Source organism: Erpetoichthys calabaricus, chromosome 13 (genome assembly GCF_900747795.2).
Source record: "Erpetoichthys calabaricus chromosome 13, fErpCal1.3, whole genome shotgun sequence".
NCBI classification, from domain to species: Eukaryota; Metazoa; Chordata; class Cladistia; order Polypteriformes; family Polypteridae; genus Erpetoichthys; species Erpetoichthys calabaricus.
This window is the reverse complement of record NC_041406.2, coordinates 33,479,474-33,504,166: the sequence shown is the minus strand read 5'-3', so window position 1 is coordinate 33,504,166 and position 24,693 is coordinate 33,479,474. Positions and strand designations below refer to the sequence as shown.

General features: G+C 36.6%; 1 protein-coding gene across 3 annotated transcripts in view; it reads left to right on the top strand.

The window, feature by feature from the left end:
* The window catches only part of mroh1 (maestro heat-like repeat family member 1), a 152,450-nt gene extending 135,326 nt beyond the window's left edge, over positions 1-17,124 (top strand). For 2 of the 3 annotated variants that reach the window (XM_051936040.1, XM_028818100.2), the window contains 3 exons: positions 2,881-3,030; positions 4,442-4,576; positions 6,233-6,394. In XM_051936040.1, coding sequence (XP_051792000.1) covers positions 2,881-3,030; positions 4,442-4,576; positions 6,233-6,379 — 432 coding nt within the window. In that variant the 3' untranslated portion in view covers positions 6,380-6,394. Of the gene's footprint in view, positions 1-2,880; positions 3,031-4,441; positions 4,577-6,232; positions 6,395-13,480; positions 13,546-15,031 lie in introns of those variants that run through there. The other variant, XM_051936041.1, reaches the window with a different exon arrangement.
* The last annotated feature ends 7,569 nt before the right edge of the window (positions 17,125-24,693 follow it).

Genomic DNA, 24,693 nt, shown 5'->3' with positions numbered 1-24,693 from the left:
CTCTGTTGTGGTGCCCAAAATTATGCACGTGTCTAATTTTGTTATGATGAATATTGCATATTTTCTGTTCATCCAATAAACTTAATGTCACTGCTGAAATACTACTGGTTCCATAAGGCATGTCAGATATTAAAAGGAAGTTGCTACTTTGAAAGCTCAGCCAGTGATAAACAAAAATCCAAAGAATTAAGAGGGGTTCCCAGACTGTGTATGACTGTATGTAGAAGTATTTAAAAAGTTGTTTTTTTTTTTAATTGTCCACTAAGCTGCTCCCTCAACGTTTGGCTGTTTTCTTTGGAGCCCTTTATGAACATTTAATGTTTAGAGGCTTTACTTGTCCACATGTAAAAGAAATATCATCCATCCATCCATCCATTTTCCAACCCGCTGAATCCGAACACAGGGTCACGGGGGTCTGCTGGAGCCAATCCCAGCCAACACAGGGCACAAGGCAGGAAACAATCCTGGGCAGGGTGCCAACCCACCGCAGGACACACACAAACACACCCACACACCAAGCACACACTAGGGCCAATTTAGAATCGCCAATCCACCTAACCTGCATGTCTTTGGAAACCGGAGCGCCCGGAGGAAACCCACGCAGACACGGGGAGAACATGCAAACTCCACGCAGGGAGGACCCGGGAAGCGAACCCAGGTCCCCAGATCACCCAACTGCGAGGCAGCAGCGCTACCCACTGCGCCACCGTGCCGCCCAAAAGAAATATCAACTTAAATTAATTATAAATACATTTTAATATCTTTCAATTAAGATCACTCAAGATTTTAAACAATAAGCATTTGCAAATAGTTGTTTATCCTTAGCAAGATGCAAAACAACATTTCTTTTACTGTTTACTTTTGTTCCATCTTGATCATACTATAAACACATTCTCAGTGAAATAATTATGATGTCACTTATCAACCGTGTCTACAGAAAAAAAATTCAAGCACATAAGTTGTATTCTGATGCTTTGCTGGCTACAACAGTACCATACTGAAATATAATTCACAAGAAATGATAGTATTACATTTTTATAATAATGCATCTAAAATAAATACAAGCACAAAATCTCCTGGACAAAGCTGGCAGCACTGTTAGGATTATGTTTTGATGTCTCCCATGCCCTCCGTACCATCCAGCCATCCGTGTTAAGGGGTAAGCTTAGAGACGTGCAGGTGGATGAGCCTGTGGTGTCCTGGATAATGGACTATCTATCTGGCAGGCAGACCGCAGTTTGTGAGACTCAAGGACTGTGTCTCTGATACAGATGTCCTCTTTTCACTTTTTACTCTGTATACCTTAGACTTTAAATATATCATCACCAGGTCATGTCATTTGCAAAAATTCTCATACTATTCTGCACTTTTGGGGTGTATAAGTTTCACCTGCATTATTATCATTCTTTAATTTAATATTATTTATTGTATCAGTATGCTGCTGCTGAAGAATATGAATTTCCCATTGGGATTAATAAAGTATCTATCTATCTATCTATCTATCTATCTATCTATCTATCTATCTATCTATCTATCTATCTATCTATCTATCTATCTATCTATCTCTCTATCTATCTATCTATCGATCGATCGATCGATCGTTAAAGGGGATGAGACAGAGTAAAGGAATCGGGTGAAGAACTTTGGTACAGAAAGAACTGTGTACAGCTTAACAGCAGCAAAATGAAGGAACAGGTTATTGACTTTCCAAATACCAAAGAGCTTCTATATCCACTCACTATTCAGGGAATGGATGTAGAGGTGGTGCATTGCTACAAGTACTTGGGGGTCCACATCAATATCTTTAATTTGGGTAGCAGCTTCCTTCATATATTCTACAACTCTGTGATGACCAGTGTGATTTTTCTATGCTTTGGTTTGCTGGGGCAATAATATTACTTCATTAGAGATCCACTGAATCAACAAACTTAATTAAAAAAACAGGCATAATTATGGGATGCTCTCCCGTATCCTCTCTCTGACATGCTAATACTGAGCACATTCAACCAACAAATTATTCAGCTGAAGTGTGTGACGAAAAGCAACTGGGGCTCCTTCACAGCAACGGCAATATGCCTGCGTAACGTGACTGTGACTGCCAAGTCAGAGGGTTTTGTTTTGTTTTAATTTTCTTCCTTTTTAATCATTCTGGCTTGTGTTTAGACCAGAGTGTGTGCGTGTGTGTGTGTATCTATCATATAGCACCTCACATTTTCAGATACCTATCTGTCTAGCTGTTGTCTGTCTGTCAATCTCTCTCTCTCTCTTTCTATCTAATGAGCTTTTGTGAAGCCAGACGTCCCCCTGGGACAAATGAAGTTCTGTCTAAAATGTAGTCAATTCCAGAAGTTAAACTAAAATATACATTCTGTTTGTTATAGCTATGTTTAGTCATTTTTATGCCGTGTTTATCATTATCTCCAAGTTCACTTTGAAAGTAGAATCTAAACCAGCAAACACACAGCTTGTCAGGATTTTATGTATACATCTTATTGACTTATATATATCTTAATAGTTTTAGGACACTGCTAAGTTAAAATTGATCTTTTAAGTCTTTCAGTACATTTTTGGGATGTGAAATTTAAAATGTTACACGTCAGCTAAGTAAGCTACATTTTGATCTAGAAAGAAGAAGAGGTTAAGACAAGGCTATCTTACTGGTATGAGTCCTAGACCTAAAATAATAAACTTGTCATGTCAGTGATTTTTTTTTTATCTTTTCACTTGGAGCTATAGTCTGTTGTTACAAATTTAAAAAAAAAAAGTGGGTTTATTAAAAATAAAATGAAGCTGTAGTAAGAGTCAAAGAAAAGTGGCTAAGGTTTCTGACAACAGCTACAAAGAGATTCATTTCTTTTAATGTCTTATTTTTTATTCTAGGAAAATGATGATATCCGTTCTGCAGCTATCACCTTGCTGGGAAATCTCTCTAGATTTGGCGCAGGAGAGCCTGTTTTTAAAGACCAACTTCACAATGTCTTGGTCAGTCTCTTGCTGCACCTTAATGATCCAAGCACCGATGTTGTCAAGGTAAAATATTTTTTAAAAAGTGAAGCAGTTTAATTTACTGTTTTTGATAATAATTCTGATGTTTCTTTTTCTTTTTTTTTTTTTTTTTTTGTTCTTTATTTCGTCTTATACGATTTCTCGTATTAGAAATTTGTTAGTTTTCGCATACCCCTTGGGGTCAGAGCGCAGGGTCAGCCATTGTACAGCGCCCCTGGAGCAATTACAGGTTAAGGGTCTTGCTCAAGGGCCCAGCAGAGTAGGATATCTTTTGGCAGTGACGGGGATTCGAACCGGCAACCTTCAGGATACCAGCGCAGATCCTTAGCCTCAGAACCACCACTCCACCCTTTGCTCTGCTTTATGTTTTTCTATAATTGTCTTTAAGCATAATTATTTTTCTATGCTGTCTGATTTATCATATCTGATTGAATAAATGGTTTGTTAAATAAAAGATGCTTCTGAAAACTGTGGTCCACTAAAGAATGAACTGCAGTAATGTAAGGAAATAAAATCTCATTTGAAGGCTGTTTTTCAAAGGGCAGTAGAAAAAAAAATGCAAACTACGCTTTATACAGAAATGTAAATTTGCAGGCAATTCAGGTTTTACACAGAAGGCTACAGCTCAGGCAAAAATATTAATTTTTACTAGTCCAGAATAGCCAGAATTAGAATAAAGCACAGGTTCATACAAATAACATACAGATGAGATGAGGCATTTAGTGGATGCGACAGAACTATAGCATGGTAGTTGAATGTCATGCTTTTTTCACTTTGCCATAGATGTAATGGACCTTATTGTTGTTGCACTGGGAAACACAGAGAAAGAGTATGGGAATCACACATGTTACTATTTTTCATACCATTCTAGACTGTGGTGAGTCTGAGAGTATGAAAGTATATAAGGAGTGTGAGTGTGTCTTCCTCTTTCTTGCTCAACAAACAAGCACTATAGTGAAATAAAGACAGCAAGAGCACAAGAGAGGTTTTCTTGGGCCATATAGTAAAAATCATTCCACCAAACACCTTGGCAGTTTTTTTTTGCATTTATTTTCTTCTTTTTTATATGCCACCAGCAGTTTGCAGGAAGGTAAATTCAAGTATTATTTCATTCATTTAAGATTAATTCCTGCTATCTCTGAAGGTTTTATATTACAAGTGACCATTAGCCTCCTGCCATATACCTTGGGTAGAAAAAGAAATATAAAGTTTTATAGAATCAGGTTTTAGCAGCCATGAGAAGCACATAAGAACTTGGGGAAAGAAATTTTTCTGACAATAAACACATTTTCCGTGTGCTAGTACTTTTAGCCCCCACATATTGGTAGGTAGGAGTCATCTTTAGTCCCTGCTCTTTGAGTTTTTTTTTGTGTGTTTTTAAACATCAACCTTCATATTGTACAACTGCATGACACTTTTTTCTTTGTGTGTTCAGGCTTGCAAGTTTGCAATGCGAGTGTGCGCTCCAGTTGTGGGCTCTGACCAGATCACAACAATGTTTCAAAATCATCTACATGAAGATAAAGGACTCCACTATGGGGAATTTATAAATGATTTAACCAAGTATATTGTAAGTAACATCCAAATAACAGGTGTGGTGAATGTCTTAACTTCACTCTAGAAGTGCTGCAATTTGTTTTTATCTTAAAATAAACTTTTTCTGTTAAGTTATCCTTGCCACATATTTATTTCTTGTATCTTGAGTCCTTACTAATTTTGCCATTTGGTGCATTTTAACTTAAATAATTATAAAAATAGTACATTAAATAACTCTGAAGTATATAATATATAGTGAAACTTTGTTACTTCCATGTTTAATAGAACAATAAATATTGTTTTATTAATTTCAGAAAAGCTCCATTTGAATGATTTTAAATTTGAATATCATAATGTAAGTTTTGAAGAATATCTAAATTATTCTATGCAGGGAAAAACAGCATATTTTCTGTAGAACTTTCAACATTTTTGAAATTTGGGAGATCATCATTTTTCCATTTACATTTCCATGTTAATTAAAATAATGTGGCAAACCTGATTAATATTTATATGTGTCTTGCAATGCATTTTAAGGAGTTTCTAATCCATTTAAAGACATTAAAATAATCTGTTGCTTATTTGAGATATCTCACAATGAGCTCCTGAAAAAGTCCCTAACTATCTGTATATTTTAAAAAGGAAGTTAAATCTACTTAATCCAGATGAGGGTTATGGGGGACCAGAGCTTATCCCAGATGCATTTTTAGATACCACAAAATAGACCGGAAATTATTTTAGAAGATCTGAAAATGCATATGACAGACCAGGAAATGGATAAGATATATTTACCCATAACCTGAAATTAGCTTATGACATCTTAAAATGAATTTAAGATATTCTCAAACTGAGTCATATTTGAGATGTCTGACATACAGTTTAGTATTTTTATACAAGCATTTCAAAATATCTTAAAATGATTTACTTACTATTGTAAGACGTTTTAGACAGGGTGCCCTATTGGACTGTCCATCAAAATAAACTGTAGAGATTATAACCTATAAATTTAATATTTCTATAAATCTTAACTAAAGTTGGTAATGTATCAGAATTAGCATTAATTGCGTGGCTGCTCCCAAACTACCCTTTTTGTCACATAACCTTTGATTTTACTACCCTGAAAATGTGCATTACTACAGTGTTTTCTGGCTGATTTTTAGAAAACAATGGTCAAGGTTTTTTTAATGATCTGGTATATTCTGGTTTTCTTTAAAATATGGGTGTTCTAAACTCCTCATTAAGTAATACTCACAGAATGTCTAATTCTCTAAGAAGATGTGAATTGTTAATATCTGAAAGACAAACCTCTACGAGAATCCAGGATTAGTGTGTTTGTGATGTTTGAATGCTCACCTTATACTGTAACTGTCCTCCTAGATCCTGAAGTTACCCAGTTTAAGTAGAGTGATGTCTCCAAATTGGCCCAGTGTGACTGAATGTGCATCTGCTCTGTGAAAGACTGTGTTCAAGGTTGTTTCCTGACATGCACCTAATGCTACCATGATATGCTTTGTCCTACTGCAGATCTAAATTTAATTAAATGTGTACTGAAAATTGTAGGATTTATGCTGCTGTCATTTTGATTTGCAATGGATACTTTCATATGTGTTAATTAAGTTGTTTATTTACTAGGTTTAATCTTATTTTCTTTTTATGTTGACCTAATCCAGGCATTTTTGTTTTTAATTTGCAGATTCAAGACTTTCCTGCCATGCTAAACTTTTATCACATTACTGTTATACAATTTTTCAAAAGTAATTGGCCTGAAGTTAGAGCCAGTGCAGCAATGTTTATAGGTATGATTATTAAAATTAAATACCTGATATTATGTTTTACTTAAGATTTTGAATGGTTTCAAATGAAATGAGCACAAAGTCCCGATTTTTTTTTCTTTCCAAATGTAATTGCTTCACTTATTTGGACTTTGTTTTCTATTTTTGGTTCAGTCAAGTCAATTTTATTTATAGAGCAAATTTAAAACAACAGAAGCCAACCAAACTGCTGTACAGCTTCCATAAATACACAAATACATATAGTAAATAAATACACAAAATAAATACTTGCATACAAGTTTAAAAAGCCTAAGGCATTAAGATAAACTTTCAGGTGTATTTAAAAGTGACCAAAGTTGTTGCTGACCTAATATAAACATAGTAGTCTATTCCAAAACCTTGGAGCTGCTACTGCAAAAGCATGGTACCCTCTAGAATTCGCCACTGTCAGTAACTTCAGGTCAGGGGACCTCAGTGATTGTGAAGGACAGTAAGAGGTCAGTAAGATAAAAGAAGGCCAAACCATTCAGGGACTTAAAAATAAACAGTTACATTTTAAACTCAGTCCTGTATTGAACAGGAAGCTAGTGTCAATAAGCTAAGATTGATGTGATGTAATTCTGTGTTCAAGTACCAGTTAGAACCCTGGCAGCAGTATTCTGGACTAGCTGAAGACGAGCAAGGGATGACTGATTAATTCCAATGTAATGAGTTGCAATAGTCAAGCTGAGAAGAGACAAGCGCATGAATTAGCATTTCAAAATCATGTACAGAAGGAAATGTCTTGACTTTAACCAATACCTGAGCTGAAAGAAACAAGCCTTAACAATGAGGTTAATTTGTTTATCAAATTTGAGCGCATTATGAAAAATCACACAGATTTTTTTGTGAAAGTTTTACAGTAGGTTATCAAAGGGCCAGTATTCATTCCAGGACCACAAGTAAGATCAGAAGGTCTAAAACACACAATCTCTGTTCTTTTTTATCATTTAAACTAAGAAAATATAGTGACATCTATATTTTAACTTCTTTTGGACATTCCAATAAAGGTTTAAGAGAATTTGTTTTGATCTGTTTCTGTAGAAGATATATCTGTGTATCATCTGTGTAGCAATAGAAAGAAATACTCTGCTTTTTAAAAAATACATCCTAAGGGCATCATGTGCAGTGTAAAAGAGTAGTCCCCCCATCCTTGAGGGACAACACAGTTGAAAGGGGCTGAGGATGAGGAGAGATTGCCCATGCTGATCTAAAAGCTTCTGCCTGTGAGGTATGATCTGAACCATTCCAAAGCACTGCCGTGAATACCCACAGACTGACTAAGACCTGCGTTAAGGATGTAATGGTCAAGTGTATCAAAGGCTGCACCACACAGCATGTTTGAAAAAGGCTGGGACTGAACCATTCTCAGGATAACTCTTTATAATGTCTAAAATTCTATGCCCAACCACTTCAAAAACACCTTTAAGAAGATGAGTGGGAACAATATTTAGCGGACAAGTTGTGGGTTTAAGGTGACTAATTACTTTTGCCAAAAAATGGAGAGATACAGGCTCAAACTGATGAAAAACAGCTATACATGTAGGAGAGACAGACAAGTCATCAACAGAGTGTGTAATGTGGGATCTAATTTTAGCAGTTTTTTTAATAAAAAATTGGAGAAAATCTTTGCAGACTGTTGGTGTCATTTCAGGCCATGTAGGAACAGACAGGTAAAGAATAGTGTTTATAGTGTTAAATAACACTCTAGGCCTATGACAATTATTTGAAATAATACCTGAAAAAACTTTATCTTGGCAGATTTCACAGCTTTCTTGTAATCACACAAAGAGCCCCTTAAAATATCAAAGGACACCTGAAGCTTGTCTTTTATCCACTTCCCACCAACTTTCTTAGAATTAAACCCATGGTTTACATTCAGCTCTCTTTAACACTAGAATTACCAGAGTCTACGAAAAAACTCATCCCACCTTAAAACCATTCGCACCTCTCCGCCAGTGTCCTTTGTCCTCTAAATGTTACAATAAAAACAAGCTGCAAGCAGCTGGCTATTCCATCCCCCCACTGACTTAGAACGTGCACGAGCATCTCCCAGTTCATACCTTGATTGATTATCTGGGAGTGAAGTGGAGTTTTAGAGTGGAAATAATAGATCGTTATTTGGAACACACGCATTTCATGTGTGTTCCTTTTCTACAGTAATCGGTGTAAACACATTGTTAAAACAGAAACTTTTTCATATTTTACTAATAAATGTTACAAAATGTAGGCATAAACTATAGAGTGTGTGAAGCATGAAATAAACACTTTCACAAAAGGTTCAAGAACAATACAACAGCTTCCGTGGCGTAGTGGTAAGATTTGCTGTCTCAGAGCGCAGCAGGCTTACTGTCCCTCAGAGACCTGAGTTCGATTCCCCATTGAGGAGAAAGTGTTCTTTTTTTTTTTTTCTTCTTTTTAACCGCAAACGGACATAAAATTTATGAATTGGTATGCACTGTCAGTTAATGAGATCGTTATATTTTTATGTGGGATGCTCCTTTTAAAATATTTTTTAACAATTGAGACTGCAATTAACATGAACAAGTGTCCTTATACTGTAACTGTTATTTTTAAGATCCATAACACACAGACAGACAGAACACTGCATAATAGAGAGACAGACAGGCAGAAAAGTCACTAGATATATAAATAAACAGGGAAGGCACATATACTGAAAGAAAAAAAAAGATCAACATGTGTGTTGATCCTGCTGCACTGAATAAGCTCATGCGCTCTAACATTACATTTCCTAATCTGACTCTTAAGTAACAGTGCAAGTACAGACGCAAACCAAGTGTATGTGTGTACTGAATAATATTAACAAAAAGAGCAGCTTACTACTGAAAACAGCAAATATAGGAGTGAGTGGGGTTCAAACCAAGGACTCTTGATGACACTTGGTTTGCATCTGTACTTGCGCTGTTACTTAAAGTCAGATCGAGTTGGGGGTTTGGGGTGATGTTAGAGCGCGTGAGCTTATTCAGTGCTATAGGATCAACGCACATGTTGATCTTTTTTTTCTTTCAGTAATAGCGCCAGCATAAATCCACACCCGATCTGACGCTGTTAGTTTTCAAATAATATTGCATTAGTGCGATGATGTTTTCACATATATTGTCTCATTCTTTCAGGTGTGTAATAGGAACCACAGCATAGAGAGAAGCGTGTACATTGTAACACGTACGCATGTTGTAAATGTAGGAAAGACAATCCTTGCGTGTGTGTGAACAGTTAACATTTGAATCTGATGATTGCATATAGCGCTGAAGTTACTGCTCTGTACTATTCTTTCCTCTCCGTGTCCTGGAGTACAAAAGAAACCGCATACAGCAACATGTGGGGACTGGCAAGATCGGGGGTAAAAAACATGCAGTCACTGATTACAAACCACAAGATGTTATGCGAATGAATATGAATAATATTGCATCCGTGCCACAAGGTTTTCTGAAATGTACTATACAGGTCATTAAACGAATAATTCCAAATATCATATATACCTACGTCTGTTTTTTTTGTTTTTTTTTGTTTTTTTTTTTTGACATCATACACCATAAATTGCACACTAATTCAGCATGAGCAGGAACACTCAATAAAACTGAATAAAAAAAAAAATCAAGTGACGGTGAGATACGAAAAAGGCAGATTCGCCAGCATTTGCGTGTGAACTTTAATCCCTCCAGATGAGAGAATGTCCAGTTCCATTGTCTCAAAACACCACTCACATCTTCAGTTATTCTGTTTCAAATGAAAAATAACAGCGTCGGATCCCTTGGGGGGGGGCGGTAGTATGTATCGCGATCGTGATTTAGAGAGAATAAAACTTAAAAAAAGTTAACTTTTAAAAGTCCTATAAATGCACAGCGTGTGTTACAGACGCAAACCAAATGTATGTGTGTACTGTATAATATTAACAAAAAGAGCAGCTCACTACTGAAAACGGCAAATGTAGGAGGCAGTCAGGATCAAACCGGGGACTCTTGATTACAAGTCAGCAAATCTTACCGCTATGCCACTGAAGCTGTTGTCTCTTCCTTGAACCTTTTGTGAAAGTGTTTACTTGATCAATGGACTTCAGGCTTCATACATTATATAGTTTATGCCTACATTATGTCATTTACTGCTAAAATATGAAAAACATTTTTTTTAAAAAATGTGTTTACACAGATTACTGTAGAAACGGAACACACATGAAATGTGTGTGTTCCAAATAGCGATCTATTATTTCCACTCTAAAACTCCAGCACTTCAGTCACTCCCAGATAATCAAACAAGGCATGAGCTGGGAAAACTTAGTGAACGTTCTGAGGCGGTGGGGGATGGAATAGCCGGCTGCTTGCTGCTCATCTTAATCAGCACATTTAGAAGACAAAAGACGCTGGCGGAGAGGTGAGAACGGTTTTAAGGTGGGCCGGATCTACGAGTTTTTTCATAGACTCTGGTAATTCTAATGTTAAAAACATTTGTCTTTCTCAGTGCATACACAGGTGGACATTTAGTGGCTTTATCTGAAGTGTTTCACTTATCTCCCTTATCTAAGTATCCTCTTATACAATTTTATAATTACCCTATTTGTCTGCCTATCCTGTGTGGAGCTCCTTGCTGTCACCTGTTTGTTTGAGGGAACATTATTGTATGTAGAGAAGTTTCCAAATGTTATTGTGGGTTTCTTTCTCACTGTAATGGTGCTGTTGGGTTATCCTTCTCCTATTTGAGACATCTCTTTCTGCTACTGGAATACCATTATTCCGTACAGTGCTGTCTGCTTGAAAGAAAGGTGGTTTATTGTATGTGCCAGTGGATCACTGTAGCCTTACTATTATTATTACACTGGTGCTGTTTTACACACAAGAGGGTAAACACATGAGAAAAAAATATAATTCCAAGACAAGTGTGTCTGTTTACATGCATGCAGATGAACTGCCTACAAAAATAAAAAACTTTCTTGAAGTTGTGCAAGCTAGGACAACATTTTATTAAAACAATGGCACATGGAAACACTTCACACTCAGACAAACTTTGTGTCTGGCTTGGGATCACTCTAGTGTAAATATGACAGTTTACTGGTTAATGTAGAGTAGTTGGAGAACACCTATGTTGACTTATAGTAAATACTTCACAATGTGAGGTTTCCACCAGTAAAGACTCAGACATTTTTGGTTGACTGCACTCCAAGAAAAAAAAAAAATTATTAGTCTGTTATTGAGTTTTCCAATTCACATTAGTACTCAACCCCAAAAAACAAACACAGTAGATCATCAATAAATTACATTATACTAATTAAAGAAAAGGTAAGATAATATTCAAATAAATTACTCATATTTCTTTATTTCATAATAAAATGGTGATGATGAGTGTTTTAGGAGTAAATTAAAGTTAAAAGCAGATTTCTTTTTTCTTTAGAAGCTGCTTTTAAACCATGCCTTAAGGGCAAGGAAGCAATTGGAGTTGTACAAATTTTCACTGGATATACAGGAACAGGTCTGTGACTGTATGGGAGGTTCAATTTAGGACCCTTCCTTCCCCCTACTATCTAGGTGTCATTTCATGTTGATCTCCTCATGTTTTAAAGGAGTCAAAGGATTTGTTTAACAGAGTAAATTTCTGCTTAAATCCAAATCTTTGACAGTTTCATACACACTATTTGGCAAATGATATATATGAATACCATGCTTGTCTCATATGGCACCTTGCATAAAATGCACCATTATAAAATGCTTTGTAGTTGAGAGGTAAAGAAAGATTTTGCTGTAGTAAAAGGTTTTTTGTGGCACAAAACTCCTCATTGCTTGAAATCTCACACTTTATTTAAATCCAGGATAAGGATGGAAAATCTGGAACAAAACATTTAATATCGCTCTGTCACAATGAATGCTCATCTGGAAGTTCAATGCATATAATGCAGTGATGAGTGATAAGGAACACAAGTGTTTTGGAATTTTGAAACAATAGAGATACACATCTGTGTCAGATGGCTCATGTTTTACATACCACATCAAAGTGGGAAAAAAGGGCAGATATTCTCCATACTCCTTAACCCTTCACACAGGCACCATCTGGAAGCACGCTAATGGCTATCATAAAAAGGGGCGAGCATGACTGTACTAGAAGGCTGGGACACAGTTAGTAAAGTTCACAAGTCGAGAGATTTTTGGTTGTTTAGATTGACATAGTCCAAGTACAAGATTAGCAAATTCAGTTGGCAAGTCTGACGTATCTAACAATTAGACATCACGTTATGTAACACTGGCTTTAAGCAGCTTCTCAGCTGCATATTTTCTTAAAGAATCAAGAGTCCAAACAGTCTAACTTGTGGACCATGTACTACCTCTCAGTCCTCCCTCCCCATATCCCTAAATGTCCAAAGTGGTCCCTGCTAAGCATGCTATTGACTGGGATGCTGGAACCTCTTGCCCATTCTCTCCAATCTCTTTCTCTCTCACCTGATAGATACTAATACATACTGCTGCATCACCTATCCTGTTGCATCTTAAACTGCAATAGCAAAAGTCCTGACACCTTCTACTGGTTTAAAATGGCCCTGCCATTTCACACTGTCATGTCTGTTTGTTTTTTTCCTACTAGTGTAGGTCTTTGGAGATTTCAAATTTCAATCAAAATATTGCAGACATTATTGCATATATGTATTTGTACAGCTGTGCCTGTGGGCGGGTGTTCTGTGGATACTCTAGTTCTTTCTTAAATTCCAGATATAGTGCACAGTCTCATAGGTGAAGGATGATGCTTTGTGCTTTTACTAAAGTATCTAAGGCATATTTGGCTTACAACCTTACCTTTCTAATTTTCACAGCATGTGTCTATTTTCTCAATCAAAAACTATATTGCATGTATGACAATTTATTCCTCCTTTTCAATCTAGGGTAAGATGCAAACAACAATACAAGGACAAACACAGCTTGTGTAATAGAGTACAGCAGTCTACCATGCACTCTCAAGTACATAACAATATATATCAGTAAATCGATTGCATATCCACTGCATTATGTTTTAATAATATTTTAATAGTTAAAATCAATTGTTCCTTCTATTTCTATTTGAACTAAACAGAAACATGATTCGTTGTTTCACTATTGAACTGAATGTTGCTTTTTATTTCATTTACTTAAGGATTTTTTGCTTGGCAACCTTCCAGAAGAATATTTTTCTCACATGAACATGGGCAATATAACCAAAGGTATGACCTGAGAAGGACAGAAGCAATTGTTGCCCTCACCTCTAACATTTATTGTTATGACTGTTATTAAATGTGTTGTGTTCCTAAGTGAGCCTTTCCCAAATATATCAGAAGCAGCTTTCAAGTTCATCATGTGGCATGTACTTTATGAAAATTATTATTAACCTAAAAGGTTCATTAGCAAACTTGAACATTCTTATTTTTTTTTCTCCTGTTACTGGTTTTGTACATTTGATTGAAACCCTTTGTGGTAAATCATTCATGTGAGGCTCTTCTCTGTTGTGAGAGTCTTGAAGATTTTTGTTTCTCGGATATGGTTCTGTGAAATTCTCAAGACTTCTAGAATCTACTTCAGCCTCATTATTATCTGACATAACAGGAAAGACATTCATGCCACTGCTACTTGGTATTTGTGTCCTTGTTTTTATGTCAAATGAGTCAATGATACCTCCAACTAACAGATCCCATTAAGTAAAGTAGTGGATTCTCTCCTGGTAGTGAGAGTAAAGTGCTAGGCTTAAGGGGAAAGCTCATTTATCTTTGGTCTTGTTCACAAGTGTAAGACTGAAAATTGTATTGTGGTAAAATGAGAGAAGAGTGCCAGGGCAAGTGCTTTTAGTTTATGTATCAGTTTACACTAAAGTAATTCTTCATACTTACACGTTGTTCATCATGACTGGTAGAATAATGCAGTACTGAAACAAAACAATCTTTCTCAGTTGTAGTGCTTAACTCCTCTTTCATATAGAATGACAATCCTGCAGTCCTGAGATGAGTTTGAAAGGAATAATCCGAGGTTATATCGATATCTTATATGAATCGTTGATAGGTAGAGTGTGGGGCACATTTGTCATAAGCTGTTATGCCCACCTTGGAACATTTTGGATCTCCTTGGAGAAATGGAACTTGGTTTCCTAGTAAAGGAAGCAAGATAGATAGATAGATAGATAGATAGATAGATAGATAGATAGATAGATAGATAGATAGATAGATACATACATACATACCTACATACATACATACATACATACATACATACATACATACATACATACATACATACATACATACATACATACATACTTTATTAATCCCAAGGGGAAATTCACATACTCCAGCAGCAGCATACTGATAAAGAAAATATTAAAGAGTGATAACAATGCAGGTATACGGACAGTCAATAACTTTGTATAATGTAAACGTTTACCCCCCCTGGGTGGAATTGAAGAGTCGCATAGTGTGGGAGAGGAACGATCTCCTCAGTCTGTCAGTGGAGCAGGACAGTGACAGCATAAACATAATAACATCTATAAACATAGATATAGTAATAATTCACTTTTTAATGTTATATCATAATCATATTGGGTAGTTTATTAGTAAATGTGTGAGCTATGTCTATCAAATCAGGTGAAATATAATGTTGTTTTAGTCCATTCATTTTATACTTGTTCATTCTGTTTTTTTTTTTTTTTATTATTTTTTATAGGTCTTGTGCTGCTACTGCAGGATCCTGAGCCACTGGTCCGAGCAAAGGCAGCAGAAGCAATGGGGCGATTTAATCAGTTTTAGGATTTTAGGCAGCGAAATTTACATGCAGTCAGACATGTCTTTGATCATGCATTCCTTACACACATGTGGAGAATGATTACATCTTTTTATAATGTTTTAAACTATCTTTCATTTGAATAATCATTTACATTGTGACCAAAGACTATATTTTCAGTAAAACTTCATAATACACTAGCAGTCTGAAAATACTGTGAGAAGGTAACCATAATGTTTATATTTTAAAAATACTATGTGTTTACCTTTGCTTAGAAGAAATATTATTTTTGTACATATGTCACATGATATGTATGTATGGTTCTCTCAAATGTTCAGCTTGCTGTGGACTTTCTGTAATTCATGCTGTACATAAATTTCATATCTTTTCAAAATCAAGATGATACTGTTGTAGAATGCAACCATAGAAGCAGCAATAAGAAAATATTTCAATAAATATTTAGAGACTACATTACAAAAATATACCAGTAAGCAGAATCTGTTTTGAGTAAAAGCATTCAGAATGATACAAAATAAATCATAAACATATTTAAAATACCTCAGTCAGTGTTTAGCCTAAATGAAAGTATCAAGTTCCTGGTTTGTCTTCAGAGGGTTTCATGCAAGGTATTGGGTTGGCCCTTATTTATGTAAAGTAAATGTATGGACTTCAGTTAAACAGTCTAGGCTTCCTTTTAAAGAAAGCAGGGAATGTAAGGTAAAGGTGTCATATGCATTTTTAAGTAGTATGTACTGTACATGCTGCCGGTAGCAACTGCCAAAGAGAAATTGCTTTCTAACATATCAGAGTTTATGTCTATTAACAGGAATTCTGTCCCAGCTCAATTAAAATATCCTTGTAGTTGTGCAGTGGTTGTATTGCAGTTTTGCAAGCTTTTATTATTCTTGGACATTAACAAGAGCTTGCTTTTAAGTCAGGACAACTACTGTAAAACTAGAACAGTAGCATATCAAGTAAGTCTCCACCAAACCAACCTTTTCCATGTATTTTCACTGTTACATTTTTGCTTAGTTGGTCCATTAACCGGCACATTGTGAAAGAACTGTACCTACAATTTTGCCAAGTAAAGTATTTAACTACATTTTTTCAGTATATTCGATTACTTGGAACAGTTTATTCTATTAGTGAAGAGTTATTGTAGATTTATATTGTATATATGATATTAAGAAATTTTAAGATCTACATATTTTCTGGTGTTGGTTACCACTAAAAGGGAATGCTACTTAGTGTATAAATGCCACAAGTACAGTATCTAGAAAGTAGAATATCATTTTTTAATCATTTAGTTTACTGTGCAGCTAATCTACAAGGCTGACTTAATGTAGAAACTATATCCATGATGTTGGACCAATTCCATTGTTAATCAAAGCAACATTTCTGCTTCACTGGCAAAGAAATAATGTAGGCCATTTTTACATTTTGTGGGGCAGGTCATACCAGTATATCATTAATTTTTTTTTCAATTACATCAGTGAAATATTTCATTAAAGATACATCTCAGCTAATGGTGTCTGTTTCCAGTAAGCATTGTTTTGTATTCAAATAATTAATTCTTTCTGCGTTTTGTCCATTTTATAAAAGTGGCCTCACCATGTATACCTGAAGCCAATGGTTGACATCCAATGATTGAAGAAGTTCATTATTTATCCTCATTGAGACAGGATATTGTAAGAACCCACAAAAGTTTATTATACAGCTGATAATTTGATTCCCCACTTTAATAATAAAGGTTAGCACAGAAAACATTAAGTGGGAAAACCTTCATTCTCTCTTCAGAACTTGTCAAACTATCCACATATTACGTTTTGCACTGAATATTAATATACATGCATCATAAAATGAATGTAATATTGGTCTGCAATATGTTACATGTATTTACACAAACATACTTTTTTGACAGCATTCCAGGATTGTATTTTTATTTCTGCATTTCTAAGTATGAGAACTGTTCTCTTGTCCTGTCACACTCTGGCTTACCAAACTGTGTTATATTAAAATGTGCTGGTTGTCCAGTGGTTTTGGTCTTCCCTTTGATCTATGCCTTCAGGAAAATGATATGTTCTACAATTGTATAAAAAATGTTCTGTGCAGTGGTTTTCACAAGTGTGTACAACAGTTTATGCCTGAAAACTACACATCCTGTAACAATCTGCTGCAACAAAAATATAACTGTTTTGTGAATAAATCTCTTGTTTATAGGTATTTCAAAAGGCCAGTTCCATTGTAATGGCTTGGTTCTTTGTGGTAATAGTAAATGTAGTACAAGAAAAGTAAAGAAACAGTTGCATGGTGTTTTATTTCCAACATGTACTACAACATGAAGCTTATTATCAGATTTATCTGTAATTTGTTCCTTTATTTTCTTTTGCAAAACGCATCTATATAAACAAAAATTTGTATTTCAGTTTTATTTATATCTGCTTAACGAGCACTTCTTCATAATTTACAGTCTGTATCAGTTTCTATCTATGTAAACACTCATGGCAACAATGCAGGGACAACTTTTTCCCTGTGGTCCTCAAAATTTCCTTTGATTCATGTTGACACACTTCTGGAAACCTGTGCGGTGAGGACCAGACTTTGATAGTGAAACACACAAATTGATGATCTTTAAGCAGGACATGGATTCATATTTTCACATCTGATTGTCAGCCCATTTATTGAAACACCTGACCAATTTTCCTTTCAAATGAACGGATAATCAGAGACGTTCACATCGCTTTTTCACACACAAATACGGTACATTGAGTCATTTTCATCAAATGTACATGTATAATATTTTTGTGTAATTCATTTAGTTGGGTTTTTATTTTAGGACTTGCATAAAAGTCTGATGATGTTTTATGTCATATTTATGCAGAAATAAAGAAAATGGGCATTTAGATTATATTACTGTTTTACCTTTCAAATTTGTCAACAAATTTGATCTTCAGATGCCTCATACATTGTGATTTGTCTTTGAGTCCTCTAATGCATTTTTAAGTTTTTTGGTCTTGGTAAGCATGGCGGTAGTATCTGCTGCTCAGCTTAGTCAAAAAAATCTACACCCTGCTTCTCTCTCTTCCTTTTCATAATTTTTCTTATTTGCTTTCTTCCTCTGTAGAAGCAGTGGTGGTTGCATTACATGTCTCCCTCTGCCAAGCATCCTCTTTTGCCATTATTTCAAAATGGCGATGCTATCTCGCCACCTACAATATGTGTCTTGCAAAACTATTTTTGTAAAACCATCCTTGCTTTTTCTAAAAGCCCAGACCTTCAACTTGTTCACTTTAAACTTGTGCATTGCTTATGTGTCACCTTAGTTTCGCCAGGGACCCCAGCTGTCATCTCTGTTAGCTAAAATTCACAGGCACATTGCTGCAAAGTAGTCTCGGTTTACTGCTCCTCTCCAGCTGCCTTTCTTTCTTCTATTCCTACTTTTAAGATTCCCTTCTTTCCTTATTATTTTTCTTCTTCTTTTGCATCTCACCACTGCTTATCTTCCCTTCAGCTTTTTGTTCTTGGTACAATTGCCACTAAGATAACTCATAACTCCTAATCTCATAACTTGTAGTAAAATTAATTCCAAGGTATTATTTTCAATATTGTTAACAACATTGTTACACCTTCTCCCCAGCATGTTTTGCTTCTGTCTGATGATGACTATAGTACATGTCTTTACCATTTTGTGAATAAGGTGATGGACTTGACATCCAAAATTCTCTCCGAATGATGATGTCACTCAGTGCCCGGAATCTTTTACTTCATTCTCTCAGATTTCAATTAATGATCTACGAGGGACATTCAAAAAGGTTCCAAACTTTTATATTTTCATTGGAAATGGTGAAGGTGGGAGGACTAGTAATTGGGCATTAAAAAGTTGGTATGATGCTGGGGAAATTGCATTGCAAAGGAAGACGACTGTGTAGAAAAGTGATGTGATTTGTTTTTGAAATTCTTAATAAATAGACTTTAAAAAAGTGTGGAAAATTTTTGAATGTCCATCGTTTTTACAATAGTTGGCAAGATGAGACCTGCATCATTCTCTTTAGATATATTATCTCCTTCTGTTTTATTTGGGGCCTTCACCAGCATTGTTCTGTCTTTGCTGTCTATAATCATGAAGCAAGGGTATGTTCACTCCTACTTTAAACATGCCAAGGTAATCCCTTTACTAAGAGAACCTCACCTCGATCCTAGCTCTGTGTGCAGTTATCGGCCAATTTTAAAATTATCGTTTATTAGTATAATATTAGAAAAGGTCGTTGAATTCCAAATTAAATCTCTATTACACCATTTACAGATGTTTTATTCATTGCAATCTGTTTTTCAAAAGCAGCATTTTTCTGAGACTGCTCTTTTAAAGGTCTGTAATGATCTCCTAATGGCTCCTGATGCAGGGAATTGTTCCGTACTCGTTTTACCCGACCTTAGTGCAGTCTTTAATATCGTGGATCATAGCATCTTACTTAATAGGCTTAGACAGTTGGCTGGTATTTCTGACTCGTTAGACTGGTTTTCAGCCTACTTATCAAATAGGAGCTTTTTGTTAGTACAGTAGGAGTAATTTTTCTTCTGCCACTGCTTCTCTAAACTGTCGGGTTCCCCAGGGCTCAATCCTTGGTCCATTGTTATTTTCATTTTACATCCTTCCTTTGGCAGGGATTGTTCAAACTTTTAAAGACATTCCTTATCACTGTTAGGCTGATGATATTCAGCCATATATTTATTTTGCACCACACCAGCTCAATAAGTTGTTCACCCTAGTTGATTGTGTTTCACAGATCAAGAATGGTTCTCTAGCAATTGCTTACATTTAGATTTCAGCAAAACAGAAACCATGATTATGGCTTTCCCTGCATCTTTCTGCATGACTGCCGAGTCCAGTGTTCTAAACCTTGTAGTTGTATTTGATTCCTCTCCAAGTTTTAATTTGCATGTAAAATTTATTTCTCATTTCTGTTACTTTAAGGAACATTTCAAAACCATGTTTTATAGTTTCATCATTGGAGCTTAAAAAATTGTCCATACATTTGATTTTTTAAGCTTAGATTATTGTAAGGCGTTCTTTGCTGGCTTGGACAAAGCATACCTTTTGCTTCTTCAAGCTATAGAAAATGCAGCGGCCAGGTTGCTAACGCATTTTAGAAGCAGAGATCATGTTACATCCGTTTTATACTCTTTGCATTGGCTTCCGGTGGATTTTAGGATTTGTTTCAAATTTCTGGTACAGTAGACCCCCGCGAAGTCACGATTCAGGGTTGGATTTTTCCTTAGAACCTAACTATTAATTGTTGGCGGAAAGCGCAAATATCCTCCGCAATTTTTTATGGCTTTTTTTGTGGCAATACTGTGCTGTAGAGAGAACCACGGCTTGGGATGGTAAAAGTAGCCAATAGAATTTGAAACTGCAACTCCCAGCAGTCCCTGCAGTGGATCTGATTGGTCTTCTGCTGAGAACAGGAAGCAACCGCTGAGGGAAACGCGGTTTGGGATGGTGAAAGTAGCCAATCCAAGAGCATTACTCATTTCTCCTTGCTGCTGATTGATTGCTGCCCTGTGACGCGACTCCAGCTGAGTGTCCTCATGTTTTCCATTTTGTTATTGTATTTATTTTGTTATTCTTAAACGCACAAGATGTTGCCGAATCGCCCTACACCTTCGAAAGCTTCTGGCACTGAGACTAAGTGCCAGAAGAAGTTTAAAACACTCCAGGAGAAGGTTGAACTACTGGATTTGCTCCGGGAACTAAAGTTATGCTGCAGTAGAGCGCTACTATGGCATTAATGAAAGAACCGCACGCTACATAAAGAAGAATGAGGCAGCGATCAGGAATACTGTATCTGTAAGTTTCTGTGATAGTGCCAAAAAAGTAACGACCGTAAGGAATAAAAATATCGTCAGGATGGAATCTGCCTTGGCATTATGGATCACCGACTGCAAGAAGAAGAACATCCCCTTGGACGGTAACATAATCTGTGAGAAAGCACGGAAATTGTACCAGCAGTTCGCTACAGGAGACAATGTAGCAACTTCCCATCACAATGTTCCTGAAACCTATAAAGAAAAGCCAGCATGAAACCCCACCAGAAGAAGACCCATCCAAAGACACGACTACTCCTGAAGAAGAGGTGCCACCCGTGGAGTTTTAAATCCTCTGCATCGTACTGCAAAGCTACTTCATCATCATCATCAATGTCATTCATCATTGGTGAGTACCTGTACATTTTATTGTATTTTAATTAAATTAAATTATTATGTATTTACTCTGCTTATAACAAAGAAAATGACAGCACATACCAAAGAAAACGCGCATGCATGAATTACAGTATGTGTAGCGGTAACATTGGTATTTTACATTCTAGCACCGCGGGAGACATAGCACTACAGTACTGTACAGTAGACAGGTTTACCTTTACATTCTGTTTTTAGGTAATGTATTAAAGTAATTTTTTAGGTAATGTATTAATGTATTAAGCTGAGTTTGCAACGAAATTAAAGTGCTTTGGGAGCATACTGTATTTAGGGTTTAAACTATAAAAATAGGCATTTACAGTGCATCCGAAAAGTATTCACAGCGCATCACTTTTTCCACATTTTGTTATGTTACAGCCTTATTCCAAAATGGATTAAATTCATTTTTTTCCTCAGAATTCTACACACAACACCCCATAATGACAACGTGAAAAAAGTTTACTTGAGGTTTTTGCAAATTTATTAAAAATAAAAAAAACTGAGAAATCACATGTACATAAGTATTCACAGCCTTTGCCACGAAGCTCAAAATTGAGCTCAGGTGCATCCTGTTTCTCCTGATCATCCTTGAGATGTTTCTGCAGCTTAATTGGAGTCCACCTGTGTTAAATTCAGTTGATTGGACATGATTTGGAAAGGCACACACCTGTCTATATAAGGTCCCACAGTTGACAGTTCATGTCAGAGCACAAACCAAGCATGAAGTCAAAGGAATTGTCTGTAGACCTCCGAGACAGGATTGTCTCAAGGCACAAATCTGGGGATGGTTACAGAAACATTTCTGCTGCTTTGAAGGTCCCAATGAGCACAGTGGCCTTCATCATCCATAAGTGGAAGAAGTTCGAAACCACCAGGACTCTTCCTAGAGCTGGCCGGCCATCTAAACTGAGCGATCAGGGGAGAAGGGCTTTAGTCAGGGAGATGACCAAGAACCCGATGGTCACTCTGTCAGACCTCCAGAGGTCCTCTGTGGAGAGAGGAGAACCTTCCAGAAGGACAACCATCTCTGCAGCAATCCACCAATCAGACCTGTATGGTAGAGTGACCAGACGGAAGCCACTCCTTAGTAAAAGGCACATGGCAGCCTGCCTGGAGTTTGCCAAAAGGGCACCTGAAGGACTATCAGACCATGAGAAAGAAAATTCTCTGGTCTGATGAGACAAAGATTGAACTCTATGGTATGAATGCCAGGTGTCACGTTTGGAGGAAACCAGGCACCGCTCATCACCAGGCCAATACCATCCCTACAGTGAAGCATGGTGGTGACAGCATCATGCTGTGGGGATGATTTTCAGCGGCAGGGACTGGGAGACTAGTTAGGATAAAGGGAAAGATGACTGCAGCAATGTACAGAGACGTCCTGGGTGAAAACCTGCTCCAGAGCGCTCTTGACCTCAGACTGGGGCGACGGTTCATCTTTCAGCAGGACAACTATCCAAAGCACACAGCCAAGATATCAAAGGAGTGGCTTCAGGACAACTCTGTGAATGTCCTTGAGTGCCAGAGCCCAGACCAGCCAGAGCCCAGACCTGAATCCGATTGAACATCTCTGGAGAGATCTTAAAATGGCTGTGCACCAATGCTTCCCATCCAACGTGATGGAGCTTGAGAGGTGCTGCAAAGAGGAATGGGCGAAACTGGCCAAGGATAGGTGTACCAAGCTTGTGGCATCATATTCAAAAAGACTTGAGGCTGTAATTGCTGCCAAAGGCGCATCGACAAAGTATTGAGCAAAGGGCTGTGAATACTTATGTACATGTGATTTCTCAGTTTTTTTATTTTTAATAAATTTGCAAAAGCCTCAAGTAAACTTTTTTCGCATTGCCATTATGGGGTGTTGTATGTAGAATTCTGAGGAAAAAATGAATTTAGTCCATTTTGGAATAAGGCTGTAACATAACAAAATGTGGAAAAAGTGATGCACTGTGAATACTTTCCGGATGCACTGTAAAAGGCATTTTTTTAGCCACATCCAAAAGTCGCGGCTTTTCACAATTCGCGGGTGCTCTAGAAACATAACCCCCGCGAATTTTGGGGGTGTACTGTGCTTGTTTATAGAGCATTGAACGGCCAAGCTCCAGTCTATTTATCCAGTCTCCTTCTCAAACTTACTGCCACTCGCATACTTAGGCTCAAAATCTGTTGGTTGTTTCACGTACGAGATTAAAAACAAGGGGGTGGATAGAGCCTTTCAATCATATCCACCCAAGATTTGGAGCAATCTGCCTCTTCATCTTCATATGGCGGAGTCTTTTAAAAAAAAAAAAACAGTTAAAAACTTTCATGTTTAGCCAGGCTATTGCTTAGAGTCTTATCGTTATTAATTTGATTTTAAATTTGTTAATGTATTTGTTACATTTTACTCTACTTTATATCTTAATGTGTAATGTCTTGCCTAGTTTCATCATCATTTTTTTTTTTTTTTTTTTGTGTGACTCCTTGTCTGCTAAAGGCACTTTATTAATAAACTTTACTCACTTACTTTACTTACTCTAGAGCTAGGCTCCTGCTGATAGTCTACCAAGTTTCTTTCTACTGAAAATCCTCTTTATTTAGTCAAACCTTAGGCTGTCAGCAGCTTCAGTATTAAGAAGTGGTGGTCACTGCTAGATTTGGTGTGGGGCTGGCTGGTGATCCTCACCATAATCTGTCTATCTTGGGGCCTGTCCCAGCAAGAACTGGGTGCAAAGCAGGAATTGCCTCTTAATTCAGTCTTAATAATAATAATAATAATTCATTACATTTATATAGAGCTTTTCTTACTATTCAAAGCGCTACCACACAGGCTGGCTGTGGGTGCTGTGTCTCCATGTCTCCTCTCGATTGTCTAGGCACCTCTAATGTTTAAACAGTAGCATCATTTTTTATGGCCAAGCAGGCTTGCTTCATGGGTGGATTTAGTGGATGATTGTCATCAGGGATTATTGTTCTGCTATTTCATTATTACGCCAAAACTTTGGCAATTTGTTAATGATGTCCCTTTGGAATTTTGCTTAATAAAAGTTTAATCACAAAAAAATACACATTGCTTATCTGCCTTTGATTTACCAGCCAGTTGTTAAACATATAGATTTTAGAAAATGTGTGTTAGAAGAACATTTTTTTGCCAGTTTTCACAAGTGAGCTAAAAATTCACTGTCTATTTTCCTTGTAATTCCAAAAATAGAATTAGTGATTGTTTCTGTGTGTCCATTTTCTGAAACCCCCTTAATTGACATAAGGATCATGGGGACTGCTTTCAGTCACTAAAAGGCCCAGTATGTGAGTCTTTGGGAAGTGAGGGAGAATGATCATAGACAAAGTAAAAAGTCGCAGACAGTGGCTGGGAGAACTGAAAGTCAGGACACTGG